The following is an 18,511-nucleotide window of genomic DNA, read 5'->3' as shown; positions in this document are numbered from 1 at the left end:
AGTGACTGCCCGTGGCTGTGGAAGCAGGAACATGGTAGGCGTCTGCTGGGTGAGAGCCTAGCCCTGGACGGGCCTTTCCGCCTCCTCCCACACCTGGTGACTGGGCGCCCCAAGCCCCCGGGCTTCCTCTGCACCGAGAGGAAGCGCCGAGTGAGCAAAGCAGAAGATGTTAAATGCATGATGTAGAATTGCTGCTTTCCCACTAAACTGTGTATTAAGCATGAGAGATTTGTTTAACGTTGGCAAAGGAATTTAAAGAGTAACGAGCTTTGTGTCCTTGTTTTGACTGTCCACAGAACTTCCATGTCCCTGGGTTTCTCCCTCCCCTTCCCCACCTCCCCCGCCATGGCATCCACTTCCTGTGAGAGTTGTTGGTATATGGTGACAGCTCTTGGTCCCGTTGGTGTTCATGTCCCACTGGAAACACGGGGTGGGGGGAGGCGGGGGGTTGAGGGGCTGGGGAGGAAAGCAACTTTTTTCTAATTTTTGTATTGCTACCCACAAGCGTTTGTATTTTTTGAACTGCAAACACTGTGTTTTCTGGTCTTTGGGGGTTGGTTGAACTTTGTGTATTGCCTTTTGGAAAACCTGAGTTTTATCAGTCTTAAGCAGATTTGAAATAAATTCTTTTGACACTGCCAACAACTGAAAGACAAGGTACAGTCTGTAATTACTGCTCAGCCCCCTGCAGGCCCTGAATGCCAGTGGGCAGGCAGCCGGGGCGGAGGCTGCAGGAGGGGAGGCCACCCTGTCTCTCACCCAGAGGGCCTGGGCCTTGTGAGATGCCAGCGTCAATATGGCCACACTGCGCATGCCCACGAGATCTTGAGGCGACTCCATGACTCTCGATGATAGGGTCCATCTCAAACAAGGGGGAGTTCATGCATTCATTCTTGCAAGAGGTGACAGGGCTGGAAACTGGTAACAGGTAACATTCCGGTTAAGATACATCCATGAATAAAACACTGATCAGGGGTTACAAGAAATTGAGATTTGGGGAAGACATCCTAATAACCTATGAGCCCCGAGGACCCCGACCAGCCCCTTCAAGCACACAGACTGAGCCCGGGTGCGTCTGACCTGAAAACTCTGTCCTCAGGAGCACCCATCTCACACACCTCCCAGCGGCCCCTTGCGCCTGGCCTCACGGTTCAGTTACCTGCTGGATCCCTGAACGGCTTACCTGGGTAGGGGCAGCTGCGGACTGAGATGAGGCAGCAGGACATTTACTAGCAGGTGCTCTGCCCATCGCCCCCCACAGAAGCAAAGGAAGCAGGACTGGCCATGGTGGGGGGGGGGGGGGGGCGGGAGTCGAGCTGTGACACAGACCCAGCAAAGGCTTCAGCCAGTCTGGGCTGGGAAGGGAGCACGGGGCCACCCCGGGAGGGAGGTGACGCGATCCCCGCTCAGAACGAAGAAGCGGGAAGTACTGGTTCCTGAAAGGGGACCTGAGTGAGGCATCACAGCGCCCACCATCACCACCCCCGTGCCACAGACTCACGCTTCCCCCAAGTCTGGGGAGAAGCTCTTCGAGAATTCCAGTGGGGGAAGTTTAGGTGAGGCCAGGGACTCAAACTACATTCCACATGGCTGTAACTGGTCTTGGAGCTGCAAGGGACGCTCATGGTCTGTCTCCTCTCCTCGTCAGTCTAGACTCCACTCGCCCTCTGCTAATCGTGATCCAGACCCTCATCCCTGGGGGTCCGAGCCTCAGGTCACCAGGCCCTTCTCCCCCAGGGTTGCTGCATTTGTCTATTTACCATCAAAATCAGGCAAAAAGAATATGAAGAGATGCCTGAGGGGAGAGGGCCTGGGTGCACCTTCCTCCCTGCCCCACTGGATGACAGTAGCCCTAGCTCCCCTTGATGGTCAGGGTCACCCCTGCCAGGTGTGGCTCTTCTCGCCCGGACAACAACCTCATTCGGTGGGGCATGTGCTGTGCTGTTTCTTCCTTGGGGAAGCAGAGTCTCCAGGTCCGTGGGGCCAAGAGTCGTGGGGACAGGAATCTCAAGGTCCTTGAGAGGGTCACTGGGAATAACTGTAGGCAGGGTGTCGTGTGGAGCAACGCTGATCCACCAGACTGTGTCCAAGACTGGAAGAAAACCCCGCAGGGGGGAAACAGCAGTATGTAGACAGGAAGGGAACATTGATCCACTGCACCGAAGCCCAGGTCCCTTTCTTTTGGGGCTGTTGTCAGAATCTCCGTCATAACCATCTTCCTTTGGATGCCTGTTTTTCTTGGGGGCTTCTCTCTGCTAATCTTGCTGGAAGAAACTTTCTCAACAGGGAAATAAAAAGCATGGTCTTCGGCCTGATCTCCAGCCCTTAAAATACAGGTTTCTTTGAGCCTCTAAGCGTCTGAGTATTTCTAGAGCAGCCGGTGGTAACAAAACCACTCTTCAAGTATTAATTCAGTAAATTAAAAAGTGAAACCCAAACACGGTAATTTATACTTGGAACTTTTCCAGAATTGACTAGCCTGTGGCTCCAGAGTCTGGCTAAGCGCTCAGGGGTCTCCGACACGCGGCTCGTGGAGGTGGGGGTGAAGTGGGGCTGCCTTGATCTGGCTCTCTGTAAAGAACTGGCAGGTCACTTCTAGCGCCTGACGTGTTTCCTGGTGCTTTGTCATGCTTGGGATCTTCCACACCTTTAGAAAAACCACCCTCAAAAACTGCCAAAATATATTATCCTGCCGAGTACCGCCTTCCAAAATTAATTTGGAAAATAGAACACCGACTACACTGTTGCTTCAGCTCAGAGCTTTCGTGGAACTCCTCGTTTGGCCATGCCTTTGGGGTCAAGTTCTGAGCCACACAAGAACATCAGCCGTTTAAGCCCCTTTGTTTCAGCCAAACCTTTATTATTTACTAGGTCTGGATCAGAATTTTTTGGTCATTAAAAAAAAAAAGTCAAAATTGATTACCACCACTGAAGACTTTTTGTATGGCACAAGCTTTGAGACGTTCCAGACACTTTCAGCAAGTGCAATATCATTATAAAATAAATGTTCAGCCACCCAAGGTAATTATTTGGAAGGAGGGAACATTAGCTTATGTGTAGGTATTAGGACATAAATTAAAATTCTCAGCTGTGTTAATAGTCACGGCTAGATATACCACAGAGTTGTGTTTTATTTACGTAACTTCTTACAAAGGACATCTTATACTCTTGGGACAACTGCTTCACAAGACAGCTGCCAAATTATCACACTGTTGGTTCTTTCATGATAACAGTAACATTACACCACTTTTAGAAAATAAAAGTCAATTTGGGGGCACCTGAGTGGCTCAGTCAGTGAAGCGTCCAACTCTTGATTTCGGCTCAGGTCACGATCTCAGGGTTGTGAGACTGAGCCCCATGGCAGGCTCCGCACTCAGCGGGGAGTCTGCTTGGGATTCGCTTGCTCCCTTTCCCTGCCCCTCCCCCTGCTCATGTGCTTGCTTGCTCGCTCTCTATAATAAATAAATCTTAAAAAAAAAAAGGCAATTTAAAGCTAATTATTAGCATTTACAAATGAATAAATTATTAAGTTTATGAAAAACCACATCACAAGCAAATGCACAAAATACCAGGGAAAGCGACTCTAGTGTAACTCTCACTGGACAAGATTAAGGATCCTTTTCAATAGGTCTGCTTTATACTCCCAGCGCGGCTGGCCCTTCCCACCATACGCTCATCACCGTAAAACAGACGCTTCAGAAACTACAAATTTTTTTATTTCTATCTGATGTTTTTTTCTCTAAAAATAGAAAAGCAGTCTATGAATTATAAAATAAGTAAGAACAATCTGGAAGTCATGTAGGGGTCCAGTTTCAATGCAGCGGCACTTTCCTGTTCCTCTCTCTATTTTACGAAGGACTTCACTTAGCCACTCGGGAGGAATTTATTTTCTTGATATCAACCTGGCTCAGAATCAGTGTCCCATTTTTGAATCTTCCAACCTGCCCGATCCGTCCACTGGACAAAATACCGGGAGCTGATTTCTTCTTTTTGGATTTCCTGCAGTTAAAGGGAAAGAAAGGTACCAGAGTTAAGCTTACGAAGAGGGATGGTAGCACCTTCAACCAGTTGACCGTGGTCTGCTCCTGCAAACCCCTGGGGTCCTCCGTGCACAACATCCTCCACTGCCCTACCGCAACAACCACCCGCCCTCCTGTGGTCCCTCAAACAGGCCAGCTGCCTTCCTGTCTCAGGGCCTTTGCACTGGCTCCTTCTATGTGGAATGTTCTGCTACAGATCCTTCCAGGCTGTTCCCTCCTCTTCACTCAGTTCTCAACTCGGAGGTCACCTCCCTAGAATGACAGCCCGGCCCCCCCACCCCCAGTGATTTTCTTTTTTAACGCTTTATTGCAACCTCTTCATAGAACCTGCCAGCACCTGACATCCCCTTGCTTACCTGTTTGTATGTTTCGGGGTGTTCCCTCACTACAATGTAAGCTCCTCAAAGGCAGGTACTAACCACCCCCGACCCCACCCCTGGCACCCGTGCGATCATGGCTGAATCCTCGACACCTGACACCTAAGACACCTACATGCCTGGCACGCAGGGGACCCTCAGACAGACAGACATATGTGGCCAGGACAAATGACCACCCATGTGCAAGCTCACTAGGAATCCAAGCAAAAGCTTAAGACGAAAGAAGTCAATTTTGAAACAGTAAATTCAAGGAGAGAGAAAAGGCATTTTTGAACAAAAGCTAAGAAACTAGCACGTAGCAACAGAATCAATGCTCTGTTCCTCAGACCACGGTGCTCTGCTTCCTGCGGTGGGTCGGTGAACAGGACTCAGGCCCAGACTGCGCTGCCATGTGGGCAGGCTCTTAGCAGGGGTTGGGAATGGGAATCTCGGTTTCTCCATGAGTCACCTGAGCTGTCTGATCTTTGGAAATGGGAGCCTAGAGAAGATTCCTGATTCAGTTCTGAGGGAGCTGTTCAGTCTGGGACAATGTCTTCCCCCGTCGTCCCCTCCCGGGACTTGCTCAGAATGCATGAGGGACAGCAAAGCACTCTAACAGGCTAGAAACACCTCGTATACTCAGGGTGTCACCGTCAGAACTAATCAATAGGTTTATCCAGATCACTCCACCCCAGGACCTGAGGATGTCACTCACCTGTCTTCCTGCCCTCTCCTCTTCTTTTTCTTGAAAATATCTGTGTCCTGGGCCTGATTTCAGAATTTAAGATAATATGTGAGTCAGTAATGGATAATGGAGATTGAAAAACAGACTAGAGGTTTGTGATCAAAAACCAGTGAGATACCATTTACTTTTCAACTTTTTCTCAAGCAGGCAATATTAAACATACACTCGGTTTCATCCTGAAACTCTTTCAAGAGCATGAAAGGTCGTTCCAGAAAAGACTGACAGGAGAGATGTCCCATCTTCCATTTTAGGGGAAAGGAAGGGAGCACAGCATGAACCCCTCTGTGGTTTGTCAGAGGCCCTTGTGTTTTACAACGTAAAACGCAAGATGGGAAAAAGATCACAGTAGCTGACGTGACCTGAGCAGGAACTTGCTATTTCAAAGCAAACCTCTCGCGTGAATATGCCGGCTTCCCTGGCTGGTGTTACAAATGAAGCTGACCTGAACAGGTGGAGAGAACGAGCATGTCGCTCTCATCTTACTGCGGTCTACACTGCCCCCCAAAGAGCAGATCCAGCATTCCACCATGGCCAGTCGCAGCCACCTTCCCGTTCTAGCTTAGTAACAAAAGGGCTATTACTCGTACCGTTCTCTTTTCTTCTTCTTTCGCTGCCTTCTTTTCTTTGATTTGCTCCTGCAACACCTTGTAATTCACATAACTGTTTTTGGGAGGCTGAAATGCAAGGGGAAAAAAAAACAAACCAAGGGATAGCATTTTTTCTTTTGCAAGGATCTCCCAGTGCCCCCTGCCCTGCCTTGCCCTGGGCTCTCCCCTTTCCTGTATGTATCCTGTCTGTTGATGGAAGACAGAAGCAGCCCCTCACCTTAGCACCCAGCATGACGGCACGTTCCCGTTCCAGGATTCGTTCTTTCCCTTTTCCATAACCCCTGATCCCGAACCGGTGCACTTCCAAGCGAGCCTGTAGACGCAGAGTGGAATGAGCCCCAGGTGCATTCCAGACTCCAGAGAAGAGCTCTGTCCCCTAGGAGCGGCCCACACCCGACACGATGTGCTGTAGCAAGAAGCCGGCCGTGCTGTGGTTTATGGAGCTTTGTGGAGGTCTTACGTAACTTCCTACCATAACCTCACAACGCCCGTTCTCCCGTGTTGAATTTCTGACAGTTGAATCAAAGACTCACCAGCACACAAATGAGCAACAGAATTAGGATTAAATGCAGGGCTCTGCATACTTGGATTCTCTCTGAAACAAGCTATCTCCCTTCCGGACAAGAACTGCCGCTTAAAAGTACCTCTCCGAACACTCTTACTCACACTGAGAAACCATTTCTCATAGCAGCTTCAAACATAAATCCGTGTGTTTGTTTTTTTAAAAGATGCTGCAGAGGAAGAGAAAAAGTCACCAAGGCCCACCCTAAACAGTTCAATTACCTCCTCCTGTCTTTTTTCTCATGCATTTTAAAAAACTAGTTACAACTGCAGAATACACACATCCCTCCCTGCTTTTCTACTTACCTCTGCATCGTGAGCACTGTGGCCACAAACCAGCGTGTTTTAAATGATAGCCTGATATTTATCACCTGAATGCAGTGGGATTTGCTTAACCATTATTTCAACCACTGGACATAGAAGCTTTTTTTTTTTTTTGGTATTAGAAAGCTGAAAAAATTGAACAGTTTCAAAACACATACCTTCTCTAAGTTAAATTCTTGTCTATCCACATCTTTCTCAGGGATACTAGTTTTGGTCTGAAAAGAAAAGAATTCTTATTAAGATCATCTGTTACCGTATCATTGCAGTATTTGTCCCCAAGAGAGTAATTGTTTTTTTTAATACAAATGAAGACATTTTTTTACTATTTTTTAAGATTTTATTTATTTATTTGACAGAGAGAGACAGCACAAGCGGGGGAGCGTCAGGCAGAGGGGGAGGGAGAAGCAGGCTCCCCACTGAGCAGGGAGCCTGATGCAGGACTCGATCCCAAGACCCTGGGACCATGACCTGAGCTGAAGGCAGACGCTTAACCGACTGAGTCACCCAGGTGCCCCCAGAGTAGTCATGTTTTAAAAAGCTTTGAAACTGGCCCAGATGCCTAAATATCAAATGATAACACAAGCAAGTTGCACGAAAGTCTTAATGGAAGAAAAATGAAGAAAAAAAAACGTTAAGGCCTCATAGCTTAAGGATGAGAATTTTTTAAAAAAATACAAAAATAAAAAAGATAATGAGAGAGACCGATGTCTGTCTCTCATAAACCACATGCAGAAGATTCTGTTCAGTAGGGGGTTTAGAAGAGGGTGAGGGAGCAGGGATGCTGGAGGGTAAACATTATATATTTTTTTATTTTTTATTTTTTTAGAAGAGAGAGAGTGTGTGCATGAGCAGGGGGGTGGGGTGGGGGGGGAGAGAGAGAGAGAGAGAGAGAATCATGACCCTGAGATCATGACCTGAGCCGATATCAAGAGTCGGACACTTAACTGACTGAGCCACCCAGGCGCCCCTAAGCATTATATTTAAATAACTCTTTCTCTCCCTTTTTCTTCCCATCCAGCCATTAAAATAATGGCTAATAAAACTCTCTTAACTAAATATTTCTTTCAGGAACATCACACTTCTAGAAATTGAGATTTGGTTTATAATTCCCAATAGAAAATAATGATGCTGCAAATGCCTTCAAAGCGTGTGACTCTTTACGGCGACACAGCCACTAGCTATGGTTACCGGCCCACAGAACTGACCAGTAGCTTGAGATTTTAAAGAAATGTACTGTCACTTCTGGCTAACAGCAGCGGTCACTACTCAACCCCAGCCACCAAATCTGAACCAGCAGGAAGCAGGCCCCACAAGCTGTGAAGTCTCTAGAGAAGGCACCCTTCTCCCCCACAGGACAACGGTGGAGAGATGGCCAGCCGGCGGCTCGCCAGGGTAGCACCTCCCGTCCATCCTGCTCAGCAGGGGGCGCTGTGTGGGGACAGCCCAGTGCCCTGCCCTACACCATGCTGAGAAGCGCGGTAGTCACAGCACTCTACAGGTCTCCTGGTCTCGCCTTCTCCCAACAGGAGCTGTGGAGCCATGGTACCATGGGGCGAAAGTGGCCCACAGAGGAGAGGGGCACGGCCTCTAATGTCCCTGCTTTCCCGAACGCCAGCCCCACAGAATAACCCCGTCCCCGCATGCAGGCCTCAGCTCATCCTGGCTGTGGGGACACCTGGGCCAGGGGGCTGGGCGGTCCTGGGTGGCAGGTCTGGCGGGACGTATGTACCTTGCCCTTCCCATGCCCTCCGTTAACGTTTCACCAGAAATAGCTCAGCTTTGCAGCTCTTGATGTGTTTGAGAAAAGGTCTGGATTCTGGATCCTTGTTTATCATAAAAGCAAACATTTGGGGGCACCTGGGTGGCTCAGTCGTTGAGCGTCTGCCTTCGGCTAGGGTCATGATCCCGGGGTCCTGGGATTGAGCCCCACATCCGGCTCCCTGCTCAGCAGGGAGTCTGCTTCTCCCTCTCCCACTCCCCCTGCTTGTGTTCCCTCTCTCGCTGTGTCTTTCTCTGTCAAATAAATAAATTCTTAAAAAAAAAAAAGAGCAAACACTTGGAAAATAATTCTTAGCTCACTATTTTGTGATGCTGAGTCCATACGCATGACCCCACCAATATCTAACTTCTATTCACAGCTTTAAAGACCTTTCAGTCCAGTATTCATCACATATTGCCTGATTTAGAGACCATCAGTGGTTCTCCCTGTCTGCTTTCCCCTGGTGCTCACTGCAACAGGCTTACCTGCAGGCAACACTGGGTCCTCCCCTGCTTCTAGGCTTCGCTGCCTACCTGAGGTTAGATAGGGGCTACGTGACTTTCTTTGGTCAAAGCAATGTGAGCAGAGGGGAAGTATGCCCCTTCCACAAGGAACCTCTAAGAGCCATTCATCGACTCCCCTTCTTCACCAAAGCAATGAAGAGCCTTCCAGACGGTGGAGCCCCTATTATCCTGGGTCCCTACATGAGCACGCTGTGGAGCAGCACACACTGTCCTTGCCAAGCCTGATGGTCATGTAAAAATAATTAACTTTTGCCTTCAAACCACTGAAATGTAGAGACTACGTTACCAAACCACAGCCTAATCTATCCTGACCAGTAAAGCTTTACTGTCCCACACACAGTAAAGAGAAATGTTTGCGGATTTTGAGAACCTGCGTGTTAGGCTCTGAAGAAGAAGCAAGCTATAAAACAAAGGAAGGAAGAGTTTGGGGGTGCGGCTGATAAAGGTCGGCAGTCCCCCAGGCTCAGTGAACGCGTCCACGGGCTGACCTGCTGACCACGGCTATTTTCTGCTGCACTGGTTAGATTCTTTTATTCTACTAGTTACTGTCCAACCTCTGTCCAATGAGAGTCGCTGGGTAAATAAACACTCTCTTGTTAACCAGCACTGTATTTGCTAAAGAACAGGGGTGTGGAACAAAGGTAAAGGGTGCCCTGGAGCGTGGGGGACTTCAGGGTTGCGCCCTAGGGAGTGACTAGATATTGCAGAGATTATGAGGGCAGTAAGAACCTGCAGCAGTAACACCTAGTGAAGATTCTGGGTCCGTGCGCTTGTGTTACTCAAAGGATGACAAGCCTAACCTAATCTGCTCTCTCTCTCTCCCTCTCTCTGGTGGAGCAGCTTTCAAGCCAGAAAGCCTGGGGGTACGAACCTGAACTCTGGTTCTTACTTCACATCCACAATCCTTTCTGTGGAATCCTTAGAAAATTCAGAGGCTTTGACATTTTAGAAAGGTAATACTGTGAATATGCTAAATACAATATACCACTTCCAGTGGGGGCCAAGACAGTAACCCGTAATTAAGTACATTCATATTTCTGCCACAATATCTATGAATCTTCATGCCAAATGGAACAGACAAAAATAACTCCTAAGCCTCACATGAGTTCAGATAAGGTTTTGCTGCCAAACAAATCTGCACCAAGCTTCGAAACAAAACTGTGCTTTCCAAAGCTCTGGGGTTCTGCAACCGCAGATAGGGGGCGGCTGACTGTTTAAACATAGGCAAGTATCTTAACCTCTCTAGGCAGCAATTTCTTCTGTCAAATGAAGACAGGGCACATGAATTGTGAGGATTCAGTGAGATAATTAATGAACTAGTGAACAAAGTAATCGCCTGTGGTATGTAGCAAGCACCCGTAAATCTTCGGTATTATAGTGATTTGCTAGTCTGCACGTACCTGTGTCCAGGCCGCAGAAGCCAAGAGCCCCTTCGGATCTAGAGTCCACTGTTCTATTATTACTATTATGTCTTCTTATCTCTTTTCTATGGAGGCCACATAGGAGGCTAGGGTTCAGGACACAGATGATGCTAAAGGTGGAGAAAATACTGATAAGACACACCAGCCAAGCAACACTTGGATCATGTTCAGCCACACCTGGTGCTTTCATTCTTCCTCATAGGCAGCCTTGCACTCGTTAAAGAGCAGTTCACCCACTCATTCCTCCAATCCCAAGTCCAGGTCACCCCAACCTGACCCAGGACCACTGCAATAAACTCCTAACTCAGGCCCCACAGCCCTCTTGCCATTGCTCACCTCTAATCTATTTACTATGCAGGGGCCCGAGTAAGTCACATCACCTCATGCCCTTAAAACTCTCTGGGGGCTCTCCATGTACTTTAAACTAAATTTCAAAGGCCTGACCATTGCCTGCAAGACCTGGCAACGGCTGGCCTTGGCCTGACCGTGCACCACAGCTCATCTGCTTCTCGCCTCTGTCCAATTCCACCAGGTTTCCAGCTTCCAGAGCCCCTCCAGCCTTCTCACACCCAGGACATTACCCTTCCGGCTTCCTTCACTGGTCAGCTTTGGCAGAGCCTCGTGTCACCGCCTCCTGAGACTGCCTGCCCACTCTACCAAAAGGACGTTCTGCCTCTTACTCTCAAGACCCTACTTCTTTCCCTCAGAGGGTTTAAAACTTTTTAAAAAGATTTTATTTATTTGAGAGAAAGAGGGAGAGAGAGAGAGAGAGAGAGAGTGCCAGCATGAGGGGCTCCCCGCTGAGCAGGGAGCCCGGTGTGGGGCTCGATCCCAAGACCCTGAGATCATGACCTGAGCCGAAGGCAGACGCTAAACCAACTGAACCACCCAGGCGCTCTTTAAAACTTTTTAATCACATTATTAATTTACTTGGGATTTGTCTGACTCCAGCAGTAGACTGTATACTCCATGAGGGCAGAAGACTGTATCTTGTTCGCTGTTGGATCTCCAGGGTCTGGCGAATAGCAGGCACCCAATTATTTGTGGAATAAATGAGTAAGTGCATAAATGATCTGTTACCTACTATTTCCTGTCAAACTACTTCTATAGTCACTGCTTTATAAAAGCGATAGGATTAGGAAGTTCATTGGTAGGTTAGACAGTTGGAATGGGTAAAATGTTATATAAATGATGGCCACGTTCCCTGATTAATCCACTAAATGGGGTGATGTCGGGGGAGGGTTTTCCCACATAGCCAACAAGCAATGCTCCCGCACCAGCTACAGTTCAATTGTGACGCTCTCTACCTGGAGATGGCATCAGATTGCACAGGTTAAGGGCTCAGTCCTACAAGACTGCCACCCACTTCATTCACCAGCTGCAAGCCCACGTTGTCACCTGTGCGTGCTTCTAACCACCTACAGACTAGCAGTTCCCCGAGCCCCCTCTTCGGCTTCGATTAGTTTGCTAGAGTGGCTCACAGAACTCAAGAAAGCCATCTAACTTACCAGATCACTGGCTGATTATCAAAAGGATGTAACTCAGGAACAGGCAGATGGGGGGATGCATAGGGTAAGGCATGTGAGACAGGACGAGGCACTTCCATGTCCTCTCTGAACATGTCACTCTCCAAGCACCTCCACACGGTCACCAACCCAGCTTTCCAGGCCCTCTGGGTTTCTACAGAGGCTTCGTTACATAAGTATGACAGATAAAATCACTGGCCCCAGGCAGTTAATTCAACCTCCGGCCCATTACTCCTCCCCAGAGATCAGGGAGATGGGACTGAAATTTCTAAACCTCTATTCAGGCGGCTGATTCTCTGGGCAACCTGCTCCCACCTTTATAGCTTCTCCAAGTCCCTCACTACAAAAGACACCTTTACATCACTTAGGGAATTACAGGGGTTATCGGAGTTCTGCGCCAAAATTGGGGGACAAAGACCAAATCTATATGTATTTATTATAAATCACCATAGCACACCATGAACACCTGTTTCAATACACAATGCTGTTTAATCACAGTATATACGTCACAGGTCTATGTTCTAGGGAAAGAAAGTCACTTCCTGGGTTCAGGCAGGGCCAGCTGGGCTGTCCAACTTGTTAGTACCTCTCAAGTATTCTCCAAAGACAACCAGCTGACTCTGTGCAGGCTATCAATATATTAGACATTTGGGCTGATTCCATGTCTGTCTAAACTGTCCCACGATGACCCATAAGCTTCCAGAGAACAGGGGCCACAACTATCATTTACCACGTTATACAAACTCTTGGCATAGCGTCACGTAACCTAATTACTCCCAGCTGACTGACTATTCCTTAGCTGGCATTCCCTTTACCCAGGATATGCCGTTAATAACTAACGTTCTATTCATTTCTATTTGTTTACACATTGCAATATCGACATCCTCAAGTCTTTTTACAGGCGTTTGTGTTTTGACTGTGTTCATTTTCTGTCTCCTTAGCCAGACACATTCATGTGTTCAAAGGATACATTTTAAAAAGGAGGAAAGGGCAGAACGCCAAACACAACTGAAAAATTTCATAAAGGTCACAAAATCCAAAATGTCGGATGAGCTGAGGTTCCCAAGAAAAGCCAACTACAATGAAAAAGGGATCAAACGGAACGGGAAGAAAAAGAATCCAACAGCCGGCAGCAGATGCTCTATTAGTAAGAGACAGAGAAATGCACTCATTCAATGCCAACGTTTTTGTCCTATTAGAAAACTTTCCATTCTAGAAAGAACCCAACAACGAGTGTAAGAGGAAACAGAAGACCAAGACACCTGAGGAAATGAGGGAGCGTACTCACATGCTTTGTTAGTCAGCTTCTCCAAACGCAGAATTATATATAATGCAAAGCAGTGCCCAACCCTTTTCACTGCAGGGCACACACAGAAGATACTAGTATTTGTAAGGTGCACGAGGTTTCGCTGTGGTAATACTGACCACTGTAAGCTTCCCTGGCTAGCCAGCGTGGGGACTCTGGCCAGCTGAAGGGCCAAGGAAATCCGCTTCCTGGCCTGCCTGTCAGAGCTCCCGGTGCCCCAATATTTAGAGTATGAGCTGGAAACTGACCTAGAATCCTAAAATAAAGGTAGATGATTACAAAAAGCGCTATTAGTCTTCGAGGAAGACACGGGGGTGAGCATGACATGAAGAGCTACCTCAATGCTAGGAAAGATGACACAGCTGGTTTTTTTAAAGCATAAAAAAGGGCGCCTGGGTGGCTCAGTTGGTTAAGCGACTGCCTTCGGCTCAGGTCATGATCCTGGAGTCCCGGGATCGAGTCCCACATCAGGCTCCCTGCTCAGCAGGGAGTCTGCTTCTCCCTCTGACCCTCTTCCCTCTCGTGCCCGCTATCTCTCATTCTCTCTCTCTTAAATAAATAAAATCTTTAAAAAAAAAAAAACATAAAAAAGACATGGTAAGCGCTGGATGCCAGGACATGCTCATACGCGTTCACCAAGAACGAGACAAGCCCGACTGTCTTTGAAGTGGGTTGAACTGTGGTCTCCAAAAAAAGACACATCCATGTTCTAATACCCAGAATCAATGAATGGATCTTATTTGGAAAAAGGGGCTTTGTAGTGTAATTAAATTAAGGACCTCATGATGAGACCCATCCTAGATTTCGGGTGGGCCCTAAACCCAAGGACAACTGTCATTGGCTACGAGAAAGGCAGAGGGAGATCTGAGGACTCGGACAGAGAGGGCCATGTGCAGATGGAGGCAGAGTGGAGCGTGATGCAGCCACAAGTCAAGGAATGCTCAGAGTCACCAGAAGCTGGAAGAAGAAAGGAAGGACTCCCTTTTGCAGGAGAGTGTGCCCAGCCAACACCTTGATTTTTGCCTTTCTGGCCTCCAGAACTGTGAGAGAACGAATTTCTGCCCAGCAGCCCCTGAGGAAACTAATAAATCCCCTTTTCCTTTGATGATAGATGAAAGTTTACAGGACGTGAGGAATGCAACAGAAACAGAGTATCTGGATTTTTGCAATGAATTTGACAAAACCATAATATCCCTGTGGGAAAAGGTGGATAAGCAACTACACCTCTCTCCTGGACTGAATTTTGAGTGAGCCTTACAAATGAAGTCTGGGAGAGATTACTGTTCAGTGAAATCCAACTGCTTTCCATCAGAACGTAAGTTCCTTGAGAAAAAGCAGTTTTGTCTCTTTTGTTCAATGCTGTATCCTGGTGCCTTGCAGCCAAAAATAGTTGTTGAATAGCTGACTTTTCTGAGCACCATAAAGCAGAAGGCTTATCAGCATGAAAGGGTCCACTCAGCAGGCTTGCGTTTCTCAAACTCTGCACATTCCTAAGGAAGTCTTGTTTTCAGAATTGGCCCTTGGCTGGTTCCTGGGAGCTGACTGGTAAGAGTGCTTTTGCATACCCAAGGCCTTGAGCCAAGCCACACCAAGTCTGCCCAGATTATTTATACTAAAAATGTGATTTATGGTGAATACCTACTTTTTTTCTGGGGGCCTCGAGCTTCAGTAACTAAGGTCAGTCTGCATGTCTACATAAGTGATCTTCAATAAAATCCCTGGACACCCAGGCTGGGGTGAAATTCCCTGGTTGGCAATACTTCCCACATGCCGTTACACGTCACTGCTGGGGAAATGAAACACAACCCATGCAACTCCACTGGGAGGGGACACCTAGACACTTACACCTGGTTTCCTCCGGACCTCGCCCCATTGCACCCTTTCCCTTCACTGGTTTTACTCTGTATCCTTTTGCTGTAGTAATTTGTAACCACAATGGTGACTACATGCTGAGTGTTGAGTCCTGTGAGTGCTTTTATTTTTTTATTTTTTTTAAAGATTTATTTATTTTGAGAGAGTGAGAATGAGAGAGAGAGAGAGAGAGAGAGAGAGAGAGTACATGAGAGGGGAGAGGGTCAGAGGGAGAAGCAGGCCCCCCGCCGAGCAGGGAGCCCGATGCAGGACTCGATCCCGGGACTCCAGGATCGTGACCTGAGCCGAAGGCAGTCGCCTAACCAACTGAGCCACCCAGGCACCCTTGTGAGTGCTTTTAGCAAATCCTCAAGCCAGAGGGTGGTCTTGGGGACCCCTGACACAGTCTATAAAGATACTCATCTAGAGGAGCCTGGCTGGCTTAGTCAGTACAGCCTGCAACTCTTGATCTTGGGGTCACGAGTTCAAGCCCCACGTTGGGTGTAAGATTACTTAAATGAATAAAAACTTTTACATATACATGTATATATTCTTTGTAAAGATTTTTTTTAAACAATTTTATTTATTTATTTGAGAGAGAGAGAGAAAGCACAAGCAGGGGGAGGGGCAAAGGGAGAGGGAGAAGCAGACTCGCCGCTGAGCAGGAAGCCCGACACGGGGCTCAATCTCAGGACCCTGAGATCATGACTTGAGCCATGATCTGACTGAGCCACCCAGGTGCCCAGACCTTCTTAAAAAAGAAAGAAAAGAGACTTCTCTAAAACTGCAATGTCAGAGTTTTCACCATATACATATAAACTAACCAACTCATTACCTGCGTGTCCTCATCTTCACCCAGCTTCTCTTTTCTTTTCTTATTTCCGCTGTGAAATTCTATCACTTCTACTGGCTCCCTGTTGTTCTTCAGGGTTGAGGGAAACACTGCAGCACTAGGGACTCCTGGTCCTGAAGGGGAACCGGTGGGGGACACGGCAGGTGCACACTGCAGCTCTTCTCGGAGTCCCTTGAAGAAGCTGGAGGCACTCTTCCTTTGGCCTCTTACAGAAGAACCTGGTAGGGGAGCTGGCTCTGTTGCCACAGCCACCGGAGTCCCGGCACCTCTCTTCTTGTTTTCTACTCTCTTTCTGATGCTTTTCTGTTCTGCTTCATCTTCTGCCTCTCCTGTTTGTTCAAACACAGAGCGGAAAAATACCTTTGGTTTTATCAAATCGTCAAATCATGTGAATGCGCTTGTACGTACGCCATGGCTATCAACACCCAGAAATAACAAAGAAACAAAAGATTTCTTTTTCTTCAAAGGGGGTTGTGTTTGCACAATTTTGGGGGGGTATTTTTATTTATTTAATTTTAATTCAATTAATTAACATATAATGTATTATTGGTACAGGCCTGTGATTCATCCGTCTCATATAACACCCAGTGCTCATTCCATCACATGCCCTCCTCAATGCCCACCACCCAGTTACCCCATCCCTTCACCTCCCTCCCCTCCAGCAACCCTCAGTTTGTTTCCTATGATTGAGTCTCTCATGGTTTGTTGTATTTGCACAATTTGTAGAATCCAAGATGCAACATCTTTTGCTAGGTAACTAACTGTATTCATGTCTTGGACTCATGGCACAATTACTTCAGCCCTCACCTCACTCCATACTAACAGCGACCTCAAGGCAATAGTCCCCTGGTAATCCCAGTTGGGGATCTCACTTTGTGCTAAAAATGTCTGCCGCTGCAGCTGGTGTTTTGTTTTTTTTAACACTCTCTAGGGTTACAGGTGGGTATCATAGTCTTCCTATTTTTTTTTTCAGTTATTAATTAAGATGAACCTACGGCAAGTGACTCAATTTGAACACATTTATTTTCTACGAAATCCCCGTATCTCCTCTTTGTTTCACCTGTTCAATTCTGACCAGTCACCTGAAGGTTCTGACCTCATTACTCACCTACAGTGCAAGTATCACAGTGCTAAGTATCAGCTGATCATTTATTTATGTTCACTTAACATTAAGGGTCAACTAAACTTTGGCATTGGGCACCTAAAAATGGGTAGTTACAGCCCAAGCCTTCAGAGCGCCTCGCATAATTTCAAGCCTGGGCTAACATAAACTATGTTTAGGATTTGGCAGAATTGTCTTTTCCTCTAGTTTTTAAACTTCTCAAGGCCAGAGACTAAGTCTTCTCTGTCCTCCGATATTCCCAAGGGCACAGAGATGTTGTGTCCATAGGACAAGTCAATACAAGGGGAGGGACAGGGGCTAGACAGTCTGGGGATTGGAACCCAGGCTCGGCAAATTAATTGCTAGGTGAGCTTCAATACCTTTTTTAACCCCTAATACTTGTTTCTACATTTGTAATAAATGGGATTAATGACAGTATGTATTTCACCAGGAAGCGAAGATTAAATGAGTAAATACATGAAAGACATGGACTATATGGCAAATTCTCTATACTTTTTAGCTATTATTTTTACCGTGTAAGTGAGCTTAGAATTTTGAGCAATGGCTCCAAACTACGATAGCTTTTGCAACAGCACCTTACAAATTTAAGAAACGTTTGCTTCTTAAAGACACTAATGCCGAGGCTATCTCTTGCCTGAACAAGGGATGTCACCTCACCTGGAGCAAATTCTTCGGAGTGTGTGGAACTGTCTTCCTACTAAGGTGCCAAGCGGTTCCCAATCTTGAATAACCGTTTTTATTTCCTTTTCCCCAAGGAAGATAGGAGAGGGTGGCCAACTTGGTGGAAGAAAAGGCTGTGAAAAGCTTCACGTGAAAACGTTCTCTGAAGTCCGCGGGGGTTGGAACACACTGAAGGTTGGGGCTCTACGGTGACCAGGCGGTACCAACGCGCCAGGGTCACGCGGGGCTGGGACGGTGGTGTGGGGGAAGCGGGCTTCCCAGAGGGCCGCGAAATGACAAAGGGTGGGCTATTTTCGAGAGCCCAAGGTCCTGTGTGCATCACACCCTGTAAGCCTGAAAGCCTCGGTGCTTAACGACAAGCAACTAGGTTGGCGCCCGCACTCAGAGACGACTTGGGAGGCTCGATCCATGAAGAACAACAACGGAGCCCGATCGTGGGGCGAGGGGGAGGGGAACTCTGTCGGAGGTGTGTGCCGGACCCATCATAAGAACCAGGTCGGACGAGCTGAGGGGTGCTCCACGTGCAAGAACCGAGAGCCGAGGGCGGCCTAGTTCCGAAGGCACAGCTGACCTCAGCTGCCAGCCCGCTCTCCACGTGGGCTCCGAGGCCCCGCACTCACCAAAATCGTAGAGGTTCCGGAGCAGGGCGTCCAGGAGCGTCTGAGAGCCGGGAAGCGCGCGGGACCCCAACCCCTGCTCCTGGGCCATCGGGGGGATGTGTGTGCCCCCGCGGTACTGCCCAGAGCCCGCGGGGATCTCGGCCTCGCGGCACCCACACTTCCGAGTTCCGACGCGGTGAGCGCGCGCGCGTCGCAGGTCCCGGCGCGGCTTCC

General features: G+C 47.9%; 1 protein-coding gene across 2 annotated transcripts; it reads right to left on the bottom strand.

The window, feature by feature from the left end:
• Positions 1-3,694: 3,694 nt before the first annotated feature.
• C15H1orf131 (chromosome 15 C1orf131 homolog) lies at positions 3,695-18,501 on the bottom strand. Of its 2 annotated transcripts, XM_027595926.2 has the most exons (7): positions 18,299-18,501; positions 15,857-16,203; positions 6,793-6,849; positions 5,967-6,062; positions 5,729-5,815; positions 5,112-5,164; positions 3,695-3,999 (listed from the first exon to the last, which is right to left on the bottom strand). In XM_027595926.2, the coding sequence occupies exons 1-7, from the start codon at positions 18,384-18,386 to the stop codon at positions 3,861-3,863; spliced, it is 867 nt and encodes a 288-aa protein (XP_027451727.1). In that variant the 5' UTR covers positions 18,387-18,501; the 3' UTR covers positions 3,695-3,860. The 2 variants fall into 2 exon arrangements, with proteins under 2 accessions (XP_027451727.1, XP_027451728.1); XM_027595927.2 differs by lacking the exon at positions 5,967-6,062.
• Positions 18,502-18,511: the final 10 nt, after the last annotated feature.

Source organism: Zalophus californianus, chromosome 15 (genome assembly GCF_009762305.2).
Source record: "Zalophus californianus isolate mZalCal1 chromosome 15, mZalCal1.pri.v2, whole genome shotgun sequence".
Lineage (NCBI taxonomy): Eukaryota > Metazoa > Chordata > Mammalia > Carnivora > Otariidae > Zalophus > Zalophus californianus.
The sequence above is the reverse complement of the archived record's forward strand: the minus strand, read 5'-3'. Positions and strand labels throughout refer to the sequence as shown.

What these genes read in the sequence shown, in the direction of transcription:
- C15H1orf131 (XM_027595926.2), bottom strand. Translation starts at nt 18,386, where the DNA reads ATGGCCCAGGAGCAGGGGTTGGGGTCCCGCGCGCTTCCCGGCTCTCAG. An exon ending in AAGAAGAAGAAAAGAGAACG is followed by an intron (nt 5,165 to 5,728) that starts GTACGAGTAATA and finishes TTCTGAAATCAG; the next exon opens with GCCCAGGACACAGATATTTT. An exon ending in AGGAGAGGGCAGGAAGACAG is followed by an intron (nt 4,000 to 5,111) that starts GTGAGTGACATC and finishes CTTTAACTGCAG; the next exon opens with GAAATCCAAAAAGAAGAAAT.